The sequence below is a fragment of the Argopecten irradians genome, chromosome 4, assembly GCF_041381155.1.
Source record: "Argopecten irradians isolate NY chromosome 4, Ai_NY, whole genome shotgun sequence".
NCBI lineage: Eukaryota > Metazoa > Mollusca > Bivalvia > Pectinida > Pectinidae > Argopecten > Argopecten irradians.
Window position 1 is genome coordinate 32,549,281 of NC_091137.1, and position 27,976 is coordinate 32,577,256.

At 33.6% G+C, this 27,976-nt stretch overlaps 1 protein-coding gene across 1 annotated transcript; it reads right to left on the reverse strand.

Annotated features, from left to right (window-relative positions):
- Positions 1-4,100: 4,100 nt before the first annotated feature.
- On the reverse strand, positions 4,101-27,963 carry LOC138321337 (cell surface hyaluronidase CEMIP2-like). The gene is made up of 24 exons (XM_069264964.1): positions 27,819-27,963; positions 26,644-26,869; positions 25,706-25,869; positions 24,758-24,911; positions 17,897-18,079; positions 17,122-17,349; positions 16,502-16,606; positions 16,097-16,233; positions 15,772-15,844; positions 15,190-15,329; positions 14,652-14,785; positions 14,361-14,427; positions 13,857-13,991; positions 13,179-13,308; positions 12,444-12,507; positions 11,947-11,982; positions 10,973-11,080; positions 9,742-9,922; positions 8,381-8,590; positions 7,448-7,644; positions 6,178-6,339; positions 5,301-5,466; positions 4,860-4,943; positions 4,101-4,222 (listed from the first exon to the last, which is right to left on the reverse strand). Exons 1-24 carry the CDS (start codon positions 27,933-27,935, stop codon positions 4,190-4,192), a joined length of 3,234 nt encoding a protein of 1,077 aa, XP_069121065.1. The 5' UTR covers positions 27,936-27,963; the 3' UTR covers positions 4,101-4,189.
- Positions 27,964-27,976: the final 13 nt, after the last annotated feature.

Below are 27,976 nucleotides of genomic sequence, written 5' to 3' on the forward strand. Positions count from 1 at the left end.
TGTTTTTGTAGGAGTGTAATTTGTATAAATCGTTGATGAAAGACAGATATTTGAGGTTATTATTTTGTAATGACAAAATAACTCTGTATTATCACACATGGAAACAGGGAATGACCTTGTCTTTTGGTATTACCCTATAGTTTTAGCCAAACTATGCATCCTTTATCACTATCAAAAAATGTTTTTTTCATATTCAAATAATTTTAGGTTCAATTAAATAACAATGAAATAAGGGGAAAATATATCGAATATGCATTATTCTGCAACAATTTTCTTTACAATCTACTTGTGTATTCATACGTTACAAAGAAACAGAATGCTTATAATTTTAGATTTGCAGAATTTTATATTCAATAACAATTGATCTTCAAAATCTTGCGCAGCCGTTGATAGTTCTTATTGATCACGTTCCTGTATCCATTGGAATAATGCTCATGATGTCACTTCCTGGGTCAACTCACATTGTTGGTTGGTAGATGATTGTTGTTGACATTTATAACATACAATACGTCATTCTAACCTACTTTGTGTCGCATTCTTTTATGTACTGGACGAGTTCGTTTCGTACAGTAATATTAATAAATGTGTTGTTTACAAACAACATACTATGACTGATTCGAAGGTGTGTCTTTTCGTTTGCGATAGTACCACCAGATATATCAAGCTAGAGATGTAGTCTATATGGTATGCATATTTTGTCTGATCTTTGCTTTGGTGTTTAATAAGCATCACCTTTGACTTTAATTAATCTTAAAACGATTATTACAAACTATTAATTATCCTTTACATCTGTCTATATTTCTGTACACCGACAGTCAGGTGATGAAAATGTCAGACTTTCTTCCGTTTGCCATTTATCGCCGCTTCATGACATTACGACCCATATAAGCTAGACACAGCTCGTCGGATGCCATCGGAATGAAATTACAAAGTGACCAAGATAAACTTACAGACAAAATAACCTACTCTGAAAGTCAATATTTGTGATTTTTGACATGAAATGTGGTATCTTTGAATGACAATTTTTATATGTTGTTACATTTCCTTTAACCTTGTTCACACATTTCCCATGGCAAGTGGAGAAGAGTACGCCTTGGAATAATTGCTTTGTTAATGTATGATAATGATATGTAAGTGAGCATTACATAAATATTTCTATTAAATAATGTTTCTAGAAAATATGTCTAATTATTCCGGGAATATTATAAATAGATATAACATGCTAATGTCATTCCTGACTCTAAAAGCCACGTCGATTACGTTTTTTCCTAAATACCTAACATATTTACAGCATTCCTCATACGAATGAAACTGTATAACGAAGCACCGCATGGCTACATTAAATACAAAAATAGAATATTCGGTCGCCTAATAGCACAGTGTTACTATCATATTGCCGAATTATATGATACCGTATGGCAGGTTATTTTCGCGAGGATGACGAGATATTTCAGTAATCAAGTTTTTTAATCTATGATATATGAGTTTATTACCTAAGTACTGTAGCACTATGATATATAAATATATGTGTGAAAATGTTGCATATCCTTAAAAGAAAACAAAAACACAAAAATAAGACAGTTGAGCTTCTCTCAAGCGCTTTTACGTCTGTTGCCGTTCTTCAGAGGATTTGAATTACATGGGTCTAGCTGTCAAGTGGACAGGGATATCTCGACCTGAATGAATGATTTGGAGTGTTGACGACTAAAATCTTTCTCAAGGTTTCAGATATCCTCGTCCCCTTATGAATTGACAGATCCATGGTTTATTCTTTTCTTTCAATACTCCGAAGAAGAAAAAAAACTGAAAATTTTTAGTTGCTTTCTAGCATTCTCACAGGAAGTTCATAATGCGTCAACAAAATATCGTGATCGATAATGTCAATATAAGGATATCAGATATCGTGATCGGTAATGTCAATATCAGAATATCAGATATCATGATCGGTAATCAGTATCAATATAAGGATATCAGATTTCGTGATTGGTAATGTCAATATAAGGATATCATATATCGTGATCAATAATGTCAATGTAAGGATATCAGATATCGTGATCGGTAATGTCAATGAAAGGATATTAGTTATCGTGATCGGTAATGTCAATGAAAGGATATCAGTTATCGTGATCGGTAATGTCAATATAAGGATATCAGATATCGTGATAATTAATGCAAGTATAAGGATATCAGTTATCGTGATCGGTAATGTCAATGTAAGAATATCATATATCTTGATCGGTTATGCCAATGTAAGGATATCAGATATCGTGATCGGTAATGTCAATATAAGGATATCATATATCGTGATCGGTAATGTCAATATAAGGATATCAGTTATCGTGATCGGTAATGTCAATATAAGGATATCAGATGTGATAATTAATGTCAGTATAAGGATATCATATATCGTGATCGGTAATGTCAATGTAAGGATATCAGATATCGTTATAATTAATGTCAGTATAAGGATATCATATATCGTGATCGGTAATGTCAATATAAGGATATCATATATCGTGATCGGTAATGTCAATATAAGGATATCAGATATCGTGATCGGTAATATCAATGTAAGGATATCAGATATCGTGATCGGTAATGTCAATGTAAGGATATCAGATATCGTGATCGGTAATGTCAATGTAAGGATATCAGATATCGTGATCGGTAATGTCAATATAAGGATATCAGATATCGTGATCGGTTATGTCAATGTAAGGATATCAGATATCGTGATCGGTAATGTCAATATAAGGATATCAGATGTGATAATTAATGTCAGTATAAGGATATCATATATCGTGATCGGTAATGTCAATGTAAGGATATCAGATATCGTGATAATTAATGTCAGTATAAGGAAATCATATATCGTGGTCGGTAATGTCAATATAAGGATATCAGATATCGTGATCGGTAATGTCAATATAAGGATATCAGATATCGTGATCGGTAATGTCAATGTAAGGATATCAGATATCGTGATCGGTAATGTCAGTGTAAGGATATCAGATATCGTGATCGGTAATGTCAATATAAGGATATCAGATATCGTGATCGGTAATGTCAATTTAAGGATATCAGATATAGTGATTGGTAATGTCAATATAAGAATATCAGATATCGTGATCGGTAATGTCAATTTAAGGATATCAGATATCGTGATCGGTAATGTCAATTTAAGGATATCAGATATCGTGATCGGTAATGTCAATTTAAGGATATCAGATAAGCCTATTTGATTTAATTTTCAGATAGTTTATCTTTACAGGAAGGAGAAAATGTAGCAACCTTACGTATATATAGGTGATAGATTGATATGACTGCACAGTTGTAATGTGTAACGCTGTAAAGGTATGCTTTGTCCAACTGACCGATATAAATGTGATTTATCAAATTATTGCGTAATATTCACGCTGATCTGTTTTGTTTTATACATTACCACATTACGCTTTATTTATACATGTATACTTAAAGCATTTTTATACAAAATCCGGATAGTAACAACTGTAATTATGATATCGTTACTACGACATAGTATTCCTCAAACTACAAAATCATCTCGTTGTTATCTCGTAAGTTGATTTTTTTCTGTTTTGATTTTTCTCCTTTTTGGCTCTCGGCTTTAAATTAATAGAATAAGAGGACCTTGCGAAATTTTCAGTCAAATTTAACAGCATTTTTATTAATGTATGTTGCCTTAATTTTTTTCACAACACTTGAGCGCCCATTTTCGTCCTTATCCTTAACAAAAAGGGTCGCCGAAAGTTTTGTTCTAAAGATAATTAATAGGACAGAATATGTTGAAAATTGATCGGAGTAAGTAAAAGATAATACATGGTAGGTCTGATTTTTTTATAGTTGTAACGTAATGACATTAAGGAAAACTTTCTCCCTTGACTGTATCATCAAATCTGCCTAATACACTGCTTCATTTCTCACTTTATCATTTTTGTGTGAATTATCTATATTGTTTCTATAGAGAAACTTAGGATTTTCATTATTTTTCGTGTTTTCAAGTGTTGACATGTTGATTTTTAATTTCAACACAAATGTACGTCAAAGTTCAAAACTTACAATATTTAGATACAAAAACACAATTTTATAGTCAAGATTGCCACTATTTATTTAGAAAAGACAGGATACTTCGCGTTATAAGCCAATAATGAACTTCTGTTTGTAAAATGTGTTAGCCAGAACGGGTCGAACCAGCACCTGCAGTCTGTAAAAAAGAAAATGTTGTTTTTATATCAAAATGATAGGCTCTATGTATAATACAACCTAGGGGCCTACTTTATAACTATTTCGAACCTTAATCAACGGTGATTTTCGTAATTTACTTGTTTTTCCAAAATAACAATGGCGTAGGAAGATGAAACGTAATGGGGGGGGCAAAGGTCCTCAATATTTTAACACCCAAAGCATGTCTTTTAACACGTCCTGGGCAACGGGGGTGGGGGTGCAATTGCCCCCCTATACCGCACCCCATCCCCCCGTTTCCTACGCCCCTAAATAATTACTAAATTTTCTCAATTTAGGCGTTTTCTTAGTATCTTCATGAATTTATACTGTTTCATATTTAATTCTTGCCGTGATAATGTGGACTATTGTATGAGTTTCGTTATCATTTTAGTCGTTAAGTAACACTAAAGAACAAATAATACATAAAGATTATTCAGATATTCATATACCGATATAATCGTTTTACAGATTCATTAGTATTTATTAACCCTTTCAAGTGTTTTGTTAGTCCTGACGTAAAACTACATATTCAAGGATAGATAACTCGTTTACTTGGATTATTCGAGACTTAACCATTGTCCTGTCGATTTTAACTGTATGGCAATCAGATAACTTACCGGAGGTGGGTCGACAGAAGATTTGGGGAAGGATGATGGCAGAGAGAGAGAACGTCTCCATCCAAACCGACGACGAGTATTCCCCTGGTACAATCATATCCGTAACATTAAAATGTGTACACCAGTGAATTGTTATTACTTTTATGAGTTGAGTTTACTGTTACGCAATTGTTGAAGAGGCAATGTAGATATCACTGTATCATCATTTTAATAAAAGTAACATATTGTGCGGTATGTATAATCTTTTTTTTTTACATTTTACATTATCTAGACATTTGGCAATAAATACATAAATATTTGCGCATTATTAAGAAATTTACATTTATTCAAATAAACATTTTATAAAATAGAATAAATATATAAAAGAGTCAATCTTGATATTTTGCATTAAGTAACATATGTTTTACTAGGCGTCATTGTGCATTTTACACTGCCTCTTACCGTTGATCCGTATTTAGCTTTATATGCTGCCACGCAATCCGTATCAGACTTATCGCTGGTCGACATCCTTCCTATATTGGCGGACGGACAGATCCCGTTAGCACAGTTCCTGGACCGTCCAGTTATTGGGAAAGCCTCGGTGCCCGTCAGTTTGACAAAAATCACTCTATTATAGAAAAATGAAGGCGGTTAAGATGGTATCTTGTTAGAAAATATAGTTTTCATTATAACGAATGTTTCGTTTTACTTTTATTTTACATGTACCTATAATTAACAATACCTTTAACACGATTGAGTTTTTAGTTTTATAGTGTGTCGTCATATCGTAAGAAAACAAATAGAATATTGTTCTCGGGAGATATATATATATATATATATATATAGAACAGTATTGACTTTTAATTTAAATAAGTTTTGCTTGAATGCGTTCATACGTTGGCACCTTAATGTAGAACTGAAGATGTAAACAAAATAAGGTATTTCCAAACATAAACATAACCGTGAATGACAAACATGAATACCATGTAATTCATTTGGATACCGGCGCGAACAAAAATAATTATAAACTTCTTTTACCCTTATAGCGTCAGAATTAGCGCTCAGATTTTATATGTATACATGTAATTTCTAAATGAATGTCAATATATGTGTTTGTATTCATAAACGCAGTTTTTTAATGAACATAATATGTTGGTTTTTTTTTATTTCGATACATTTGCTAATACTGCTTGCTAAATATAACCTTATCTGTTTGAAGTTCTATCATCTATTGAAATGATATAAAACCAGGAAAACTAAAATTTCATCTTTGGAATTGCTTGTGATTTAAAAATAATCATTGCATTTTAATTAATGTTTTTATTTATTCTCTACAAACCCTACTGCGTCGTCGAAATAATAGGCTTTTCCTGAATCGTCCGATATAAGTGCGTCCAGACTATTCACAGATGTTGTGTCTCTCACTGTTGTAGCTCCTTTGTATTTGAGTTTAAATGTGAGGTCTGTAGGAACACACAATCCTATGACAACTTCCTCCCCACTGTATAAAAAACGAATAGATTTACAACATCGTGTCAAATTTAGAAAAACAATATGTGGGTTTTAAGATACCACGAAGATTCAACGGAAGTGGATGTGTCGCCTGCACAGCAGTTAAAACATCACAAAAAATAGTAATTTACAGCTGAAAATATTGTTAATATTTAGGTGAAGTTATCAATTACGTATCTATACCCATCTTTTGAAATTTGACATGTGTCTAATATAACTTTCAGTTTACATACCTAAGCAAGTGAGTCATTATGATCTGAATTCATGCAATCAAAAATTAAATATATTCAACTGTCATTGTAGCAACATATTTAATATCAGAGATTTCTTTAACAAATATTCAAATTATTGATTTCTGATTGATGAAAAGCAATATTTATAATTTGGTTGAAATCGGATAATAAATACAAAAGTGATTAAGCAGAAACCAAACAAAATATCTGTTTTGGCGATCTCAATATTAATTTATTGCATGGACACATAGAAATTAACTGTTTTGACGATTTTAAAGTCCCGTAACTCTTGAAGATATTAATGAATTTTGACCAGTATCAAAGCCATCCAAGATATGATTGATATAAAGCAATATAGCAAATTTGGATGAAATCAGACAATAAATAATTATAATACTATCGCACGAAAACCATTTCCAGGACGACGCAGGACGGCAACACTGACGCCGACATAGTGATACCCATATGTCGCCTTGCGTTGCAGGCGACACAAAAACGACGTTGGTAAAGAATCCGCCGTATTAAAAGAGAGATTAAAAACAATTATCGTCAACAACCCCATCTTCGGTAGCCTCCGGCGTGGATGCGTCACTCTTATGTCAGAAGTAACGTAACCACGCCACCTAGCGACAGCAACTAGAGTGACCAGGATGGAGACAAACCAATGAGAGATGTCGATAAGTTGGAAAAGTAAGTTGTGTGTAAAGATTTATATTTCTGCAATTAGTGATGAAATTTCTGTTTTAATTTATATTTATATATATTTCCGAATTCATTACCATAAAAAAATATATCATGTTACATTATAACGATGTGATTTTTTCAATAAAGTAAGCAATAAAGCAAATTATATTAACCACTCACTCGTCAAGTCCACGTGCGGAAACAGAAACAGCGCTAGGGAGATCAGTATTAATCCTAGCAAGGTAAGTGTAGGTTCCTCCCAAAATGACGTTAAAGGCTGATGAAGAACAAGATTCATCTGATGTTTCTTGATTATTTGTGATGTCGTCAGATCTCATCAATGTCACACTTTCATCCTTAGCGGCTTTTATGACAACCTAAAGAGAAGGCAATGCACTTATTATCAGAAGTATTGCATATTTTGTAAGAATTATCTATAACATATCTTACGTTTTATTCATCGTGTCGCCATTATTTTGTGAGCGAAATGCATTGTTTTCTCTGAAAGGAATGACCTTACGCCCGCAAACACTAGACGTCATGATCAATATCTACCCGCAAGGGCAGGTAAGTCTTATTATGCAAATATATTAGAAAATTACATTGTATTTCAAAATTCACATTACGACGCTTAATTTATCTCTAAATTAATTTAACAGGATGTTCATATTACTTGAACTTTTTTAACGTCTACCAAAATCATATAAAAAATGTTTTGAAATTTTCTTGTCCAGCATGTTATTGGAAACAGAGAATAAAATGAAAGAAAACACAAAGACTGAAGCCAATCTCGGACATTATTCATCCTGTATCGCCTATTGTCAAAATTCGGAAACATCACATCCTATAAATATCGTAATTTTTCACAAATATATGTTCAAATATCAATATTCAATTTTAACTACAATGGATAAAGAAGGACGATGAGATTTTTTATTTTAGTTTATTCCATTCATTTCTGCAAATATCGTCTATGTATAGCTTTAATCGAATTTTTTATCGGAAACAAATACTGTATTGTTATCTATATAGATCATGGATAAAGTACTAAAATATCGGCTATTATAGCAATGGCTTTACGCGTGTTAAATGTTTCCAATGCATTGTCCATACCTGAGCGAACTTTTCGTCACAAATCGCCATTTTCCAGCCATCTCTAACAGCACAATTAGATGTCAACTGCAGTTTACTGGGTCGCACAACACTCGAGCCCGGGATATCTGTAATATCGCCACTTTCATCTTGGAATATATCTACCCTTATTGTGTCCGCGAGACTGCCTGCGTCTGGAAAGAGTTGAAGAACTCTGTTTCCTTCGGAATCCTTCGGTAAACAAAGATAACAATAAGTGAATCAGTGTAAATTTGATTTGAAAAATGTCCTTCTGCACGATGACTATGTCGATATTATTCTTTATCCGTTCGCAAGACGGTCATATATTATAAGACTCTTTCATATGTGGATATGAAGGATAGGGATATTCTACTCGAGGGTCACAAAATGTAGTAAAACCCGAGGCTTGCCGAGGGTTTTGCAACATTTTGTGATCCCGAGGGTAGAATATCCCTATCCTTCATATCCACTTATTAAAGAGTATTTTTCTTTCATACCTCGACGTTTTATTGCAATTTTACAACTATAATATCCCGCCATTTTGAAATAAATTCGAAGAAATCCACGGCTGAAAGTCAATTTTTCATACAAAAATTACGTGATATTTTAAACAAAAATTCCGTTGATTGCATCTTTTATAGTAAAACCAGTCAAATTTGTGAAAAAAAATGTTAACATTTTACCGAGGAAATAGAAATTTTGTTGACGTCGTGACGTCACGAGGCTTTATTGCATGGGTAGCCATGCAATACAGCCTCAGGCGGCATGAGTGTATTGTCCTAGACCAGCCAGTATTACACCCGTAGGTATGAAAGAAATAAGTGTATTAACTCAATCACCCCTGAAATTTCATAATGGACTGGTCTTGTATTTGATTTAGAAGAGCCTTAAAGTATTTTCGGTGGTTAGATAAACATACGTATTTGCATGTGTATCAAAAAATATCTGTAAATATAATTTCAATTTGCGGGTTGTTTTTTTTTATTTTACTCTTAATGTTTTTCAAAATCTTCCTAAAAATAATCCATTTCGATATATAATACTTTATAATAATGGGGTGCAATTTTCTTTTCGGTCATGCATACATCAATACTACTGGTTCTATCTTAACACAGATTTATAAGAAAATAATAGCAGAGAGACCGTTGTCTGGAAGGCCTCGATTAAAGAAGTAAAATGAACAGCAGGTTCTCTTTTAATAAAAAAAAAGTGGATAAAATATCTCCCTTACGTTGTCACGATTACGTCACAAAGCATGATACTAACAAAGTAAAGGTAATTGTATAATAAGATCATAGTTTAGAGATCGCTTAAGTCTCATCCTTAGAGGCTACGAATTAGATATGACTCAAAATACTTACATCGTCAAATCCGAAGCCAACGTTCTTAAATATGGTGCGTGGCGATCTAGCTAATTTTGCGTTCGGAGTGAATGAAATGGCGCCTGTATCATAGGGGGCGTTGCTAGAGTAGTCTCCAAACCATACATCATCAACAACAACAGGTCCGCCTCCCAAGACCAAACCTAGACGTGGATAGTCTCTGAGAATATAAAAAAACACGTATACAGTTTCAATTCAGTATTTTCTGCAAATGCAATACCAGTCAGCTTGAACGCTTATGTGTGTCCTTTCAAGAGCTTTCAAGAGTGAAATATAAATCAATTATGGATCTTTGTTGAGGTCTTTATGGTGTTATATCGCCCGAGTAGAATAAATTGTTTTGACGTTTCGTGAAGAAACGACATATCGACGTCTTTAGTTATTATTTTAAATTTTACAAGGTATTAAAAAATTCAAAAGTAACGATTGTGTATATTAATAACAAGAAAAGCGTTGGCCAAAGAATGACACCTTGCAGAATGCAACGTTTGTGCAATGCAGTTCACAATGGAATATTGATTTACTGTTTCTAAAATAAAAATACCGAATCAATAAGCTATATATTGAACGCCATGTGACCATGTATTATCCAATGGTAATAGTTGAAAATCAGAGCATATTAAATATAAATTATAAAACAATTATCTTTAAAGTTGTATTTCTTTTAATTTTCACTATCACAAATTCTCATAAAACATACAATCAGTGATATTGATGCTTATATATGATGGTTCAGATCCATGAAAGCACTAATACACTATTGACATAGCGGTAAATGTTGCATGAAATATCCCACGTTCTGAAAGAAACGCCACAGCCATCGTATGGTCAATATCGGCAATAGCCATACAGATGATTCTGATCGGAATAGATCGGACTGGTTCTGATACTTCCGAGTTGTTTTAAACGTGTACACGTTAAAAATCAATATTTTATATTCAATAACTTTGCGAATACGAACTTTATAAAAGTCGGTAATATCGAAAGTTTAAAACTTAGAGAGGCGGAGAAAAATATGTAGAACACTTAAGATACTTTTTTCTATCCAAAAACTTTAATTTCGAAATTTTTTTCTAGAGTTTCGTAATTAATCTCTGTTTCACATTTTTTCTAAATTTGTGTTAATATTGAGAAATTATTTCATATGCATGAGTATTAAGACTTTAAAATTCATGTTTAGTCTGTTTCCTTATTGGTATATAACACTTACGGATTTTCCACGTCCGGTAACGACCGATCAAGTAGGCCCACGGGTTCTCCAGTGTTGTCAGAGTCTCCCACAAAAACTGAGTTAAGGACCTCTTGGCCAGATTCAACTCTTTAATCAAGATTAATTATACTTCAGGTACATTATAGAAATATAACAATAGGTGAATAATTTACTATATTAATGTCTGATGCAACTGTTATATTTGTAAAAAAGAGACTATCGAAGACATATTGATATTATATTGTGACAACAAAAATATTCAACCAGAAATCTAAATTCTGATCACTGATCACTATAGACATTACCCAAAATGTCCTAACTGAATAACGCTCAATAACTATCTTTATATCCAAGTTCTAACGTGTTTTCCCATGTGCTTTGGATATGTTATTTTATAAGAGTTCACATAAGAAATTTTATCTCATCATGATTCTCTCATAGGCTTTGTTTGATATATAGTTCTTTTATTTTTACATACAGAAACGAGTAACACTTTAACTGAATAACCTTACGAGTGAATAATATGTTTTGGTATCTTATATTGTTATAATATTAGTTATTTCACTTTTACATGGCACGAGCATTTTCACTGCTTTACATGAAACATTGAATAATGACTTCGGCGATTTAACGCCACATCTGATTGGCTGATACCACAGTGTACCAGTACCAATATATTCGATAAATGAGTCCTGCAGTAAGTGCAGAGTTTAACTTTTACTGGATCAAATTAATGATAACTTTAACATATTAAGATAACTGGGATCAATAATACAAAAAATAAAATAGTCTACAGTGTACTTTCACTTCGAATAAACTAGATTTTTTATATACAACTAAAATCATGACGAGCACGTGTTATTGCATTAAATCAGTGTACGTTATATGTTAGCATGATACCATTTTGAAAATATTGAAATAATGCACTATCCCTAACTGTTAGTCAATTAACGAATGATTTAATCATAATATACCTTTTGATCACCAAACCTTTCGGACTATCAGAAAACCTGAAATGTGTATAAGATTGAGAACATTACAGCCATAGTATACAAACAAAATTGAATAGAAAATATGTATGTAAATCGGTATTCTTCGTTATACAGTTTACCTAAAACAGGTACTTGATATTAACAAATCAAACCACTGTGTAGCATATCACCTGCATATGGATAATGAGCCATCTGTTGATTTGTTTTGATTAATGATATATTCAATTAATTCCTGAGACTCGTACTCAATATCATGATATTTTTACGCCTTCACTGCTTAAATTCTCATCTAGAAATAAAACATAATAACAGAATTTCGCGTCAGAGAATCATACGTTTGATTTTACATCTAATTAACAATGTTGGCCCCCTTGTAGGCTGTGTATGGTGACGTATTACTATTATTTCGTAGTTACGGAACAGACCATCTCCATTTTACGTTTACTATCTAATATTGTAACTAAGTTTGTTTTACTTACGATGAATCCTTCACCTGTACGTAGCTACCTCTGATGACGGCGTTCTGAATGGAGTTTTTGTATGCTTTAAATAAAAATAATCAAAGAATGATCTAATAATTACATCATTGATATTGGTGTACATGTATATTGCATTGCACAATTAGACACCATTATCAAAACTAGCAATGCAAGTTAAGTGCTAATCTCACTGGTACACTGCTGCCATGCGGCTGTCGGAAGGTGAAAGTATTGGTAAATATGAACAGCTGATAAGAACCAAATACTGCAAACCAATTTATTTTTGCATTGACAGAATTTCGCGTTAAACGCTTTATTATATTTGTAGTTGAAAATTTATGCGGCAAGTTATATTTTCGTGAATTGGTATTGCCCGCGAAAGTTGGCTTACAATATCCTTTTGTAATGATAGAAACCCGTATAACAGTAAAATTGATCAATCAGGAAAAAGAAAAAACAAGTGTTATTAACTTGACTTAAGTTACTTCTTCATATCATGAAAAATATAGTTCATATTTCCATATGACCAAAGTTACCTGAAAAAGTACGAAAATATACTCATAAAGACATGTCGTCATTAGCAAATATCATTGGATGGACTTGAAACAAGCGGATGTCGTCACTATAATTATGCAAATGCACTGTTCTCATGAACATAATTACTAGACGCAGTTACTATACCAAGCCTATCAACTGTAGGATACATCTTAAATACGTATACCCTGACATATTTACCTGTTATTCTATTCAATTCAACCAGGACAAAGTCAGAATTGGGATCCAATGAAGTAACCTTTGCTCTGTATTCATTAAACTTCTGATCGGTGCCATCTCCTTTCAGCCAATTTTCAAATCGTAGGCCGTCCTAAATTATATAAATGTATTTATTCATATATAATGCGACTAGGTAGGAGCTTGTTTGGCAATAAACCATCAATTGCCAGCTATCAGGATACTTCGAGAACGAAATAAATCTGATAACATTTTCGTGAATACTTTAATTATTATAATAGTATTGCAAAACATCGATAAAAGATACAAATTACATAAATTTAGTTCTTATCGGCACAATTTTTAATTGAGATCAAATGCTATTCTGATATTTTGAAACAATAAGGCAAATTATCTTATAAAAATAAACATGTGCTTCTCTTTCCCTTTTTATGTAAAGCCTTCAGACAGATACACTTAAACCGTTTATGTGTAAACGATGCTAAACTTAAGGTTATATTAATATTGATAATGCCAATGACATGATTTGAATTAACGAAACGTTTGCAATGCTAATAAATCATGTAATAGAGGTTTATTAAAAACTGCAAAAATATATTTTGCCAAGGTTGTTTAGATATAATATATATTACGTTTTATCAGAGACTGTGCATTGCGTCTGAAAAAAAAAATCATACTCACTCTTCTGTTAGAATGTGCCACATTGTTGTTGAATTTGGTAATTGCAGTTTCTTGAGCTTCTCCTGCTTTCATGAAATCTTTACCTGCTGACTGGCCCATCGGCTTTTTAGGAAATATGTACCATATACCCATTCCCTATAACAAATTTTAAATAATGTGTATTACAATGGTTATGTAGAAGAACAAATGCTGATGCATTGATCGCGAATAAGTGTATTTTTCGAATGTTTGAATTGACGAAGTAGACCAACTCCCGTATACAACTAAATTTCGAGTTTGATTTTACGAACAGGTTTCAACGTCAAGAACAACATACGTTTTTAACTGCTGAATCGTGAAATTATACAGCAAGTATCAAAACACTAATTTGGAGTCACCATGAAAATTGGTATATCACATATTCAAATTAAAAGGAAATTTTGATTTTTTTTCACCCCGTTAACCCATTGATAGTAATCATCTTCCATAGAATAAAAGTAAAAATATTACAGTACTGTTGCCTACCTCACCACCAGCTGCCACATTGTTCTCCATCACCGTCAAAGGATTCGTAATCCAAAATGTCGATGGCCTGCCGCATATGATCAACATAATCATTAAGACACATGTAAAATAAATCTATTTTTCAGGAGAAGACTAAGATAGGCTATTCCTGATGTCTAATCTTATTGATATTTTAATCTTTTTGTCAATACAATATTTGGAAATTGAAAATAGATATCACATAAGATCTTATTTCTTTAAAACAAGATGTATTTCATGTTGCGGAGACAATAGGAATAACTCATAACTTACGTTTTGTCAGTGGGTGTAAGGTCTCCAGACATCTGACCTGCACCAAGATTCCCCGACAGCGTAGTCCTTTTTTCACCACCATCTTCCAAGAAGTATCCGTGGCCAATCGTGTCAAAGCAGACATTATCCGCTACCTAAAATCATTTACCACGGTCTACATAAGTTGCGGTATCTCAAAGTACACTGCCGTTATTTCTTTTTAAATATTCTATATTATTCATTGATTTGCAACAAAATAAGACACATTTGACGTTATCAGATTTTGTTATTTTTTGTCTATTTATCAATGCAACTATACGATTTCATCTTATATTCCCCTGCATGCCATCCATACATATATGCATCAAATCATCATTATCTTTATTATAAGTCGTTGATGATAATGATGATGATATTTATTCATCAACATTTCCTGATTTCTTAGTTATATAAAAAAAAATTCAAAATGTTTATCACATTAAATAATGGTCTGTCCATCAATAGGAACTCCGTAGATTATGAGAAGCAGCGTTATAAGGTTATATGTGATTGAACTTGCCGTAGCTCCGTGGGTACCGTGCACAGTGACACACCTGGCGTAAGACAGGTGAATGGAGTTCTGGCGGGCGTAAGTGGGAGAGGGATATACACTAGCATCATCCACGTCCTCACACATATGCCAGTGGATAGGATAATTACCTGGAATTAATGGAGCATCCCTCAACATCAAAGATCATCCCTTCACATTATAGATCATTCTTTAAAATCATAGATCGGGGCTTCAGGTGTGTACTAGATCAAAGTCGCATTATCTCTAATACCGTCTTCGCTATGAAACTCGTACTTTCTCCATTCTAAATTTTATACAATGACACATTTATCAAGCCTTATATACCAAACCATTCCGTGTACACTTTAAAATTATTTAAAAAAGAATCATGTATTTTTTTATTAGAATGATGATTCAAAGTAACATAAATGAAGACGTAGAAAGATGTAGCCAGTTTTAATGTATCCTGACTACATCTGTCAACTTTTAGTAAATACATACAATTATTGTTATCGCTAAGTATTTTGTATTTATGCTATTAATATTAATCTAATTTGAAAAATTAGTTGCCTAGAATACATAACATCTTACCCGTGGATGTAGACTGGCCCATGTGGAAGAGTTCAGCACCTTCGATATGAAAATCCTTAAATCCTTTAAGAGCCTTAAAACGAAGAAAATTGATATTTGAATTAATTTCATAAACCGTTTCAATGAGAAATAACTAATATATGTAGGCAATATGATTAGCAAATCATCAAGTTAATATCTGCTATATAGTTGTAATATATCTTAGCATGACAAAGCATTGTATCGAAATAGAAAGTATGCTCTCTTTCCTTTCGCTATTTATATCAATACAATATATATTTATTTCCATGTAAATAAGTTGTACATCAATAAATGAACAACTGACCTTGATGTGACCTCCGAATTCATCTGTAGATCCCTCCATGATGCCTTCAATCACCACGTTTCTGGTCAGAACTGCAATCTCAGCACGCATGTCTACATTCTTGTAGATTTTTCCGTAATGGGTGAATTTTGCAGAAACTGTTGATATATTTAGAGTTGTGTTTAACTATCAAAATGTGAAATCTACATGTAATCGAAATTATAATAATAAGATAAACAGGATTTACTAGACAATGGATATAAGGAGATGATACCCGCCTTAATTGATCAACAGGCTATATCACATCAACACAGCATAAGTCATTCGGATATATTATTGTGCATTCTTCAAACTGGATTATTTGGAAATTTTTGTAGAATAAAAACTTATGCCTTGAAAAGAAATAATATGAAAATTATTACTCACGATCGACCTTGACCTGTTTACTAAGGCAACTATCACAGTCCATGACCTTGCCGACCTCTAACTGTTCCCATTCGTAGTCAGTGGAGGTGATAATGACACGATCTCCTGTTATAAAACAATTATGCAAATATTAAATATTTATAAACATATATCTAAATATTCATAAATATTTATTCAATATTCATAAACATATCTTTAAATATTCATAAACAATTATTCAATATGAATAAACATATATTTAAATATTCATAAACATACACTAAAATATTCATAAAAAATATTTGATATTAGTAAACATATATTTAAATATTCATAAACACATACTTAAATATTCATAAAAAATATTTATATTCATAAACATATATTTGAATATTTATAAACAATTATTTATCTACATTTATTCATAAACAATTTTCTGAATATTCATTAACAACGATCTAAGCAGTATTAAACAATCTAAATTGTGTTATTTTCTGTCACTACATTACATGTATCATCAGCGTGTGATCATCAGGTAAAAAAATATCATTATTTTTACAATTTTACAGAAACGTTGTTTGAAGCACAACTACCATTTGATTCAACATATACATGGTCTTACATAACTGAAATTAGCTTACCTGTTTTCCAGGAGCTGACGTCATCAACGACGTCAACGATAGGACATGATTGGGCGATATGGGTAACCTGGAACTCAACAAATGATTTACCGAATCCCCTCGACTTAGTGTAGCTGAGAACAAAGTATTTGAGATCGGTGTTCATGTCGTAGTATGTAGCAGTAGATGTCTGGTGGAGACCGCCTACTTTGTAGGGTTCGAATCCCTCAACAGTCTTAGTTGGGTCCCCTAAGAACAAATAGTTCTTTGATATATAACGATATTTTTCATGCAACTTCTGCTATCTTGACGAGTTTTATGAATATTGGAGATGAATATAATCTTATGCAAACTTCCTTGTAACTAGTCAGACGGAATAAAGTTAATGTTAAATTTCTATGAAAAGTAAAAATAATCTATGTATGGTTTGTGTACATTTTGGCCAACACGTCTGTCAGTTTTCAAAACTGTTATTTAGTTATGAAATTGTTGAATTTCATATATGAAGTACAGCCTAGATACAATATTCATGATTGTTGTGTATGATTGCAGTTATTGCTATGGTTACCATCCTAATCATAAAAATATGGAAATTTGGTCATTTCGGCCTTTTTGTCATCTAGAAACCATAGAGCGCATCAAAACTGTATACTACTACTACAGATGTATCACGAATATATGTAAAAAAACAAAATTGTTTAAAACTTACATAGGCATTTATCATGTCATAATGATCTTGGCTTGTCAAAATAAACGTAGGAAGCAAAGGTTTAAAAAGTTGTACGGCAAAACCAACCTTTTGTCAAGATCATAGTAAAACCATCGTAGAATACCAAATTCCTAATCTGGCTTTCTCCCGTCACCTCTCCGTAACCAAGGGTTTCAAGAGCATCAAAGAAGCGGGTCCTGTTGATGACGTTTTCTCTGTCAATAATGAACTTCCGCACGGCAATAGCCACTATGTTTCCGTCTGGGATAGCTTTATGAAGTTGTCAAAAGGAAAACATGAATTCGTAAGCACAAGTTATCGTATCGTACGTCTCTAAAACTCATACTTATCGATGTGTGTCTTGGACGACAGTGTCGTATGTACTCGTTTAATGGTTATATAGATTCATGTTAATGACCCTACCATTACTGCACGCCAAATAGGGTAATATAGATACATTTTTATGACCCTACCATCAGTGAACTCGATGGAAAGTTATATAGATACATTTGAATGACCCTCACCATCAGTAAACTCGATGAAGAGTTACGAGATACATTTGAATACCCTACCATCAGTAAACTCGAAGAGTTATAGAGATACATTTGAATGACCCTACCATCAGTAAACTCGTTGAAGAGTTATAGAGATACATTTGAATGACCCTACATCAGTAAACTCGATGAAGAGTTATAGAGATACATTTGAATGACCCTAACCATCAGTAAACTCGATGAAGATTTACAGAGATACATTTGAATGACCCTACCATCAGTAAACTCGATGAAGAGTTTATAGAGATACATTTGAATGACCCTACCATCAGTAAACTCGTTGAAGAGTAATAGAGATACATTTGAATGACCCTACCATCAGTAAACTCGTTGATGAGAGTTATAGAGATACATTTGAATGACCCTACCATCAGTAAACTCGTTGATGAGTTATAGAGATACATTTGAAAGACCCTACCATCAGTAAACTCGATGAAGAGTTATAGAGATACATTTGAATGACCCTACCATCAGTAAACTCGATGAAGAGTTACAGAGATACATTTGAATGACCCTACCATCAGTAAACTCGATGAAGAGTTATATAGATACATTTGAATGACCCTACCATCAGTAAACTCGATGAGAGTTATAGAGATACATTTGAATGACCCTACCATCAGTAAACTCGATGAGAGTTATAGAGATACATTTGAATGACCCTACCATCAGTAAACTCGTTGATGAGTTATAGAGATACATTTGAATGACCCTACCATCAGTAAACTCGATGAAGAGTTATAGAGATACATTTGAATGACCCTACCATCAGTAAACTCGTTGAGAGTTATAGAGATACATTTGAATGACCCTACCATCAGTAAACTCGTTGATGAGTTATAGAGATACATTTGAATGACCCTACCATCAGTAAACTCGTGAAGAGTTATAGAGATACATTTGAATGACCCTACCATCAGTAAACTCGTTGATGAGTTATAGAGATACATTTGAATGACCCTACCATCAGTAAACTCGATGATGAGTTATAGAGATACATTTGAATGACCCTACCATCAGTAAACTCGTGATGATTATAGAGATACATTTGAATGACCCTACCATCAGTAAACTCGATGAAGAGTTATAGAGATACATTTGAATGACCTACCATCAGTAAACTCTCGATGAAGAGTTATAGAGATACATTTGAATGACCCTACCATCAGTAAACTCGATGATGAGTTATAGAGATACATTTGAATGACCCTACCATCAGTAAACTCGATGAAGAGTTATAGAGATACATTTGAATGACCCTACCATCAGTAAACTCGATGAAGAGTTATAGAGATACATTTGAATGACCCTACCATCAGTAAACTCGATGAAGAGTTATAGAGATACATTTGAATGACCCTACCATCAGTAAATAAACTCGATGAAGAGTTATAGAGATACATTTGGATGACCCTACTATAATGAACTCGATGAAGAGTTCTATAGATACATTTGATTAACCCTACCATCAGTAAACTCGTTGATGAGTAATAGACATACATTTGAATGACCCTACCATCAGTAAACTCGTTGATGAGTTATAGAGATACATTTGAATGACCCTACCATCAGTAAACTCGATGAAGAGTTATATAGATACATTTGATTAACCCTACCACAGTAAACTCGTTGAAGAGTTATATAGATACATTTGAATGACTCTACCATCAGTAAACTCGTTCATGAGTTATAGAGATACATTCGAATGACCCTACTATCAGTAAACTCGTTGATGAGTTATAGAGATACATTTGAATGACCCTACCATCAGTAAACTCGATGAAGAGTTATAGAGATACATTTGAATGACCCTACCATCAGTAAACTCGTTGATGAGTTATAGAGATACATTCGAATGACCCTACCATCAGTAAACTCGTTCATGAGTTATAGAGATACATTTGAATGACCCTACCATCAGTAAACTCGTTGAAGAGTTATAGAGATACATTTGAAATGACCCTACCATCAGTAAACTCGTTGAGATCAGATACATTTGATGAACTCGTAACTCGTTGAAGAGTTATATAGATACATTTGAATGACACCTACCATCAGTAAACTCGTTGATGAGTTATAGAGATACCAGTACCTACCATCAGTAAACTCGTTGATGAGTTTTAGAGATACATTCGAATGACTCTACCATCAGTAAACTCGATGATGAGTTATAGAGATACATTTGAATGACCCTACCATCAGTAAACTCGATGAGAAGAGTTATATGAGATACATTTGAATGACCCTACCATCAGTAAACTCGTTGATGAGTTATAGAGATACATTTGAATGACCCTACCATCAGTAAAATCTCGATGAAGAGTTATAGAGATACATTTGAATGACCCTACCATCAGTAAACTCGATGAAGAGTTATATAGATACATTTGAATGACCCTACCATCAGTAAACTCGATGAAGAGTTATAGAGATACATTTGAATGACCCTACCATCAGTAAACTCGTTGATGAGTTATAGAGATACATTTGAATAACCTACCATCAGTAAAATCGATGAAGAGTGGTTATAGAGATACATTTTGAATGACCCTACCATCAGTAAACTCGATTGAGAGTTATAGAGATACATTTGAATGACCCTACCACCAGTAAACTCGTTGAAGAGTTATAGAGATACATTTGAATGACCCTACCATCAGTAAACTCGTTGAAGAGTTTTAGAGATACATTTTGAATGACCTACCATCAGTAAAATCGATGAAGAGTTATAGAGATACATTTGAATGACCCTACCATCATAAACTCGATGATGAGTTATATAGATACATTTGAATGACCTACCATCAGTAAACTCGATGATGAGTTATAGAGATACAGATTTGAATGACCCTACCATCAGTAAACTCGTTGATGAGTTTATAGAGATACATTTGAATGACCCTACCATCAGTAAACTCGATGATGAAGAGTTATAGAGATACATTTGAATGACCCTACCATCAGTAAACTCGTTGAAGAGTTATATAGATACATTTGAATGACCCTACCATCAGTAAACTCGTTGAAGAGTTATAGAGATACATTTGAATGACCCTACCATCAGTAAAACTCGTTGATGAGTTTAATAGAGATACATTTGAATGACCCTACCATCAGTAAAATCGATGATGAAGAGTTATAGAGATACATTTGAATGACCCTACCATCAGTAAACTCGATGAAGAGTTATATAGATACATTTGAATGACCCACCTACTCATCAGTAAACTCGTTGAAGAGTTATAGAGATACATTTGAATGACCCTACCATCAGTAAACTCGTTGATGAGTTATAGAGATACATTTGAATGACCCTACCATCAGTAAACTCGTTGATGAGTTATAGAGATACATTTGAATGACCCTACCATCAGTAAACTCGTTGAATGAGTTATAGAGATACATTTGAATGACCCTACCATCAGTAAACTCGATGAAGAGTTATATAGATACATTTGATTGACCCTACCATCAGTAAACTCGTTGAAGAGTTTATAGAGATACATTTGAATGACTCTACCATCAGTAAACTCGTTCATGAGTTATAGAGATACATTGAATGACCCTACCATCAGTAAACTCGTATGTTGATGAGTTATAGAGATACATTCGAATGACCCCCTACCATCAGTAAAACTCGATGAAGAGTTATAGAGATACATTTGAATGACCCTACCATCAGTAAACTCGATGAAGAGTTATTAGAGATACATTTGAATATGACCCTACCATCAGTAAACTCGATGATGAGTTATAGAGATACATTTGAATGACCCTACCATCAGTAAACTCGTTGATGAGTTATAGAGATACATTGAATGACCCTACCATCAGTAAACTCGATGAAGAGTCATAGGAACATTTGATGAACCCTACCATCAGTAAACTTGTAATGAGTTATAGAGATACATTTGAATGACCCTACCATCAGTAAACTCGATGATGAGTTATAGAGATACATTTGAATGACCCTACCATCAGTAAACTCGTTGAAGAGTTATTGAGATATACATTTGAATGACCCTACCATCAGTAAACTCGATGAATGAGTTTTAGAGATACATTTGAGTATGATACATTTGATAACCCTACCATCAGTAAAACTCGTTGATGAGTAATAGAGATACATTTGAATGACCCTACCATCAGTAAACTCGATCGAAGAGTTATTAGATACATTTGAATGACCCTACCATCAGTAAAACTCGTTGATGAGTTTATAGAGATACATTTGAATGACCCTACCATCAGTCAGTAAACTCGTTGATGAGTTTTAGAGATACATTAAAATGACCCTACCATCAGTAAAACTCGATGATGAGTTATATAGATACATTTGAGATTAACCCTACCATCAGTAAACTCGATGAAGAGTTATATAGATACATTTGAATGACCCTACCATCAGTAAACTCGTTTATGAGTTATAGAGATACATTTGAATGACCCTACCATCAGTAAACTCGTTGATGAGTTATAGAGATACATTCGAATGACCCTACCATCAGTAAAGTTCGATGAAGAGTTTATAGAGATACATTTGAATGACCCTACCATCAGTAAACTCGTTCGATGAAGAGTTATAAGAGATACATTTGAATGACCCTACCATCAGTAAACTCGATGAAGAGTTATAGAGATACATTTGGATGACCCTACCATCAGTAAACTCGATGAAGAGTTATAGAGATACATTTGAATGAACCCTACCATCAGTAAACTCGTTGATGAGTTATAGAGATACATTTGAATGACCCTACCATCAGTAAACTCGTTGATGAGTGAGTTACATGAGAGATACATCAGTATTGAGAGAATGAATCATTGACCCTACCATCAGTAAACTCGATGAAGAGTTATAGAGATACATTTGAATGACCCTACCATCAATAAACTCGATGAAGAGTTATAGAGATACATTTGATGACTACATCAGTAAACTCGATGAAGAGTTATATAGATACATTTGAATGACCCTACCATCAGTAAACTCGTTGATGAGTTATAGAGATACATTTGAAATGACCCTACCATCAGTAAAACTCGTTGATGAGTTTATTAGAGATACATTTGAATGACCCTACCATCAGTAAACTCGTGATGAGTTTATAGAGATACATTTGAATGACCCTACCATCAGTAAACTCGATGATGAGTTATAGAGATACATTTGAATGACCCTACCATCAGTAAACTCGTTGAAGAGTTATTAGATACTTTTGAATGACCCTACCATCAGTAAACTCGATCAGTTATAGAGATACATTTGAAAACCCTCATTGATGAGTTATAGAGATATAGAGATACATTTTAGAATTGAAGTACATTTGAATGACAGTAAACTCGATGATGAGTTATATAGATACATTTGAATGACCCGATGATGAGTTATAGAGATACATTTGAATGACCTACCATCAGTAAACTCGATGAAGAGTTATAGAGATACATTTGAATGACCCTACCATCAGTAAACTCGATGAAGAGTTATAGAGATACATTTGATTATGACCCTACCATCAGTAAACTCGTTGAAGAGTTATAGAGATACATTTGAATGACCCTACCATCAGTAAATCTCGACCTCATGATGAGTTTATAGAGATACATTTGAATGACCCTACCATCAGTAAACTCGTTGATGAGTTTATAGAGATACATTTGAATGACCCTACCATCAGTAAACTCGTTGAGAGTTATAGAGATACATTTGAATGACCCTACCATCAGTAAACTCGTTGATGAGTTATAGAGATACATTTGAATGACCCTACCATCAGTAAACTCGATGAAGAGTTATTGAGACTACATCAGTAAATTGAGATTTGAGACATAATGACCCTACCATCAGTAAACTCGTTGATGAGTTATAGAGATACATTTGAATGACCCTACCATCAGTAAACTCGATGAAGAGTTATAGAGATACATTTGAATGACCCTACCATCAGTAAACTCGTTGAAGAGTTATAGAGATACATTTGAATGACCCTACCATCAGTAAACTCGATGAAGAGTTATAGAGATACATTTGAATGACCCCTACCATCACCATCAATAAACTCGATGAAGAGGTTATAGAGATACATTTGAATGACCTACCATCAATAAACTCGAGAGTTAAGAGATACATTTGAATGACCCTACCATCAGGTAACTCGATAAAGAGTTATAGAGATACATTTGAATAACCCTACCATTAGTAAACTCGTTGATGAGATAGAGATACATTTGAATGACCCTACCATCAGTAAACTCGATGAAGAGTTATAGAGATACATTTGAATGACCCTACCATCAGTAAACTCGTTGATGAGTTACAGAGATACATTTGAAGACCCTACCATCAGTAAACTCGATGATGAGTTATAGAGATACATTTGGATGACCCTACCATCAGCGTATGCGATAAAGGCATCCGTTGCCTTCTCCACACCCTTCTCGCTGGAGCTGCCGAGTTTAAAAACACCCTGTTCTCTGTCCTCTGTTCCTGTGGTCGGGTCATATGACTTTACAATCAGACCTTTTATATCATCTTCTTTGTTGATCTGTAAGGAAAACTCGTTACAGTTATTACATACAAGTTTTCATACCAATGATGGCTCACATGTAGATGCTGCCATTCTACTTCTTGCTTTTCTTTGGAAGTATCTATATAGCTAGCATTTTATTAAAAGTTATTTGTCATGTTGGTCTAATTAATCCACCTTAACTTCGATATCGAATTTAATGTCATTTCACCATTACCTTCTAATCGGCGATTTCTGGGCTATTCCAACAGTTTATTGCCATTAGTAGTTAGTAGTTTTTTGCAAAGGACGCATTTAAGAAAAAACAAACTGCTAGTCCTAAATGTGTTGTAAATTACCGTAAACTTCCTGAGGACAACGGATATTGCCATGAGAAGAGAGGTTTTGGATTATATGCAGATAAGTAATGGTGCATCAACAATTATGAACTTTTAGTTGACGGATTTCTTTTAATTATTATTGCAAGCGTAAATATACAAAGAATGCAGATATTTTGGCAAAAATGTCAGTTACAAACCAAATGTCAAGGGACATTTAAACAGTAATAGAAAAGATTCGATAATAATGGGGGATCGAGTACAATGTTTTACAATGTAAACATTATACAATATGGTGGGCGAGTAGTTAATATGTCTCGATAAAATACCATAAACCCTCTACCTCTGGGTTTCGAGATCAAATCATGTGTAAAGCAGTTGGCAGGTACTGAACGAAGATTTGTGATTTTTAGGGTTGACTCTGTCTGTTAATAGGACGTTTAAATAAACAACATAAACCATTTACCTGTATCCATTTACATCGAGTTTACTCACCACGTCTCTGGAGGTGAAAGCATCGTCAGGTAATTTTTCGATAGAGTCCGTTATCTTCGTCCATGAGAGTTTGTCCTGCCCGTGTATCTCCAGCGTACCATCGACATCTACTCCAATAAACTTCCTCCCGAAGTTCGGGACGGTGTAGGTTTCATTGAAAGTTCCTACATAGAATACAGGCATGTATACATTTATTAAAGGCATGTATACATTTATTAATGGTGTAAAATTCACTTGGAAATAGTTTATTGAATCACTATAAAATATATATAAAAACTTATTTTTTCATTAATAAAATGAACGCTTTCCTTGGACCGGTTTGAGGTTTTAAGTAATACATGTATTAGGCTTTGGTCAATTCTGTACTGTACTGTTCTGCTGGTACTTTTAACGGAGAGGTTTTTTACGATTTCGCAGGAATTCGATGTGGTTGTTGTTGTGAGAACTTGATTCGTGAGATAATAAGTATTCTCATATACTTTTATAAAATATTTTTATCATCAATTTTTTATTTATTGAAATCAAACAATCGATATTTATCTAAGGATATCCTCGATCCTATTTATAAATCTAACTGGTGATTATTTACTTCTGGGTATATAGGCCATATTTGCTGCGGTTCTAATGAATATTCATACATTTTTGTAGCAATGAACTAACGTGTAAGTAATGCGAACTCTTGTGAAAAGAAAACAAATTTAGTGTATTAACAAAAGGGATTGGTACCCCTCTAACAATTTGCGATGGATTTGCGACATTTTTGTTTATTGGAGTAGATTTCCGCCTCAACACCGCATCAAAATGGCCTATATACAATATATGTACACTGAGCTCAATAGACGTCTGCGCGATTTACACCTGCAACTGAGGATGATTTAAGGTGTGATCATGATATCTATTAATATTTTGAAGATAAAAAGGTAGGAGAAAAGACTTACCGAGAAGTTGTATCCTTGCCTTCCCAGAGTAGCGACAATCCTCGGATCCAATGTCCATTCGTCCGCCATCAATATGGATGTAATACGTCCTGAGGACAAGGTCACTGTCCGGAGCAAACACTAAACGACCACCGGCTGATATTGTGATACTGCCCAAGTCTACATCGGGACTTTCGTCCAATAAAATAGGAGTAACAATCACGACGTCATCGCCATCTTCGGGAAGCTGTGTTAAAACAAATGAAACTACCATAAGTCTATATGGTTACACTAACACTAATAAATAAATCACCTCAAAAAACGCTTAGCTCCAATGTGAGGCATTGACACCAAGTAATGACCATGAATGAGGAAATATTACGATCGATTTTCAGTTCAAGATTTCAACAAAACGATAATTCTGCAATGGTACCACAGAACAATGTCGATGGGAATTAGTTGAAATGATCATTTGTAACGGAGAATTGGTTGCATTTTATTTGATTTCTTCATTCATTTAGCAACATTTGCTATTTGCTAAGGTTTTGGTAAATGATGTGTAGGCTAGCTTTATGTTGCTTTATGTTGCTGGGTTCCAGACAATAAGAAAAGCAGCTTTAAGCTGTAACGTATGGCGACAAGCCCAAACACGCCCCAGTTTTAGGTGTCTTTAGGCTTTAACTTCGTATGGTAATGTTTCCCTTAACACTGTATCACTGGATAAACCCTGCGATTGCGGTATTATTATAATATTCTTTGAATTTTGTTGAAATGATCAAGAAATATATATGATATTAAGACGCTTTAGGAATAACAAAACAAATTTTCTATCTTTTCATATTTTTTTTCAAAAACATATACTTCGGCTTAGTTTATATAGAAAAATATATATTAAAAATCAACACTACTAAAGCCATTTTTAAGCTATTTAAACAATTTGGAAAACGGTGTGAAACACCATCCTACTACATGAATTCAGTTATGATTAATTTCTTAAACAAAATCTGGTACTGATGTCAAAACGAATATCAGATATCAGATATTACTCTTCTTGCTGCTTCTTTGATCTATCTCGTGAAAGTCTCATGTCTAAGCTAGATTCATGTTATTGGTTTGTATATTGTTTTACCATTAACATTACCAATGAGTTCTAAAAAGACGATAAAATGATATTATGTAAATAGAATGGTACTTACTCCATCTTGCCAGGTAGAGGATTCAGACCATTTATTCAGGCCTGCATCAGTATGCGGACAGGCGGCATTGGCCACATTAATGACCACCAACACCAGTAAAAATCGAGCGACCAACATGTCTAGCGGAGTGGCACAAACTAACTGGTCGTCCGTGTTAC

Coding starts and splice junctions, on each gene's coding strand:
- LOC138321337 (XM_069264964.1), bottom strand. CDS start 27,935: ATGTTGGTCGCTCGATTTTTACTGGTGTTGGTGGTCATTAATGTGGCC. Junction 15,845..16,096: donor AATTCGGAGGTCACATCAAG/GTCAGTTGTTCA, acceptor CTTCGTTTTAAG/GCTCTTAAAGGATTTAAGGA. Junction 4,223..4,859: donor CTTCTGTCGACCCACCTCCG/GTAAGTTATCTG, acceptor TCTTTTTTACAG/ACTGCAGGTGCTGGTTCGAC.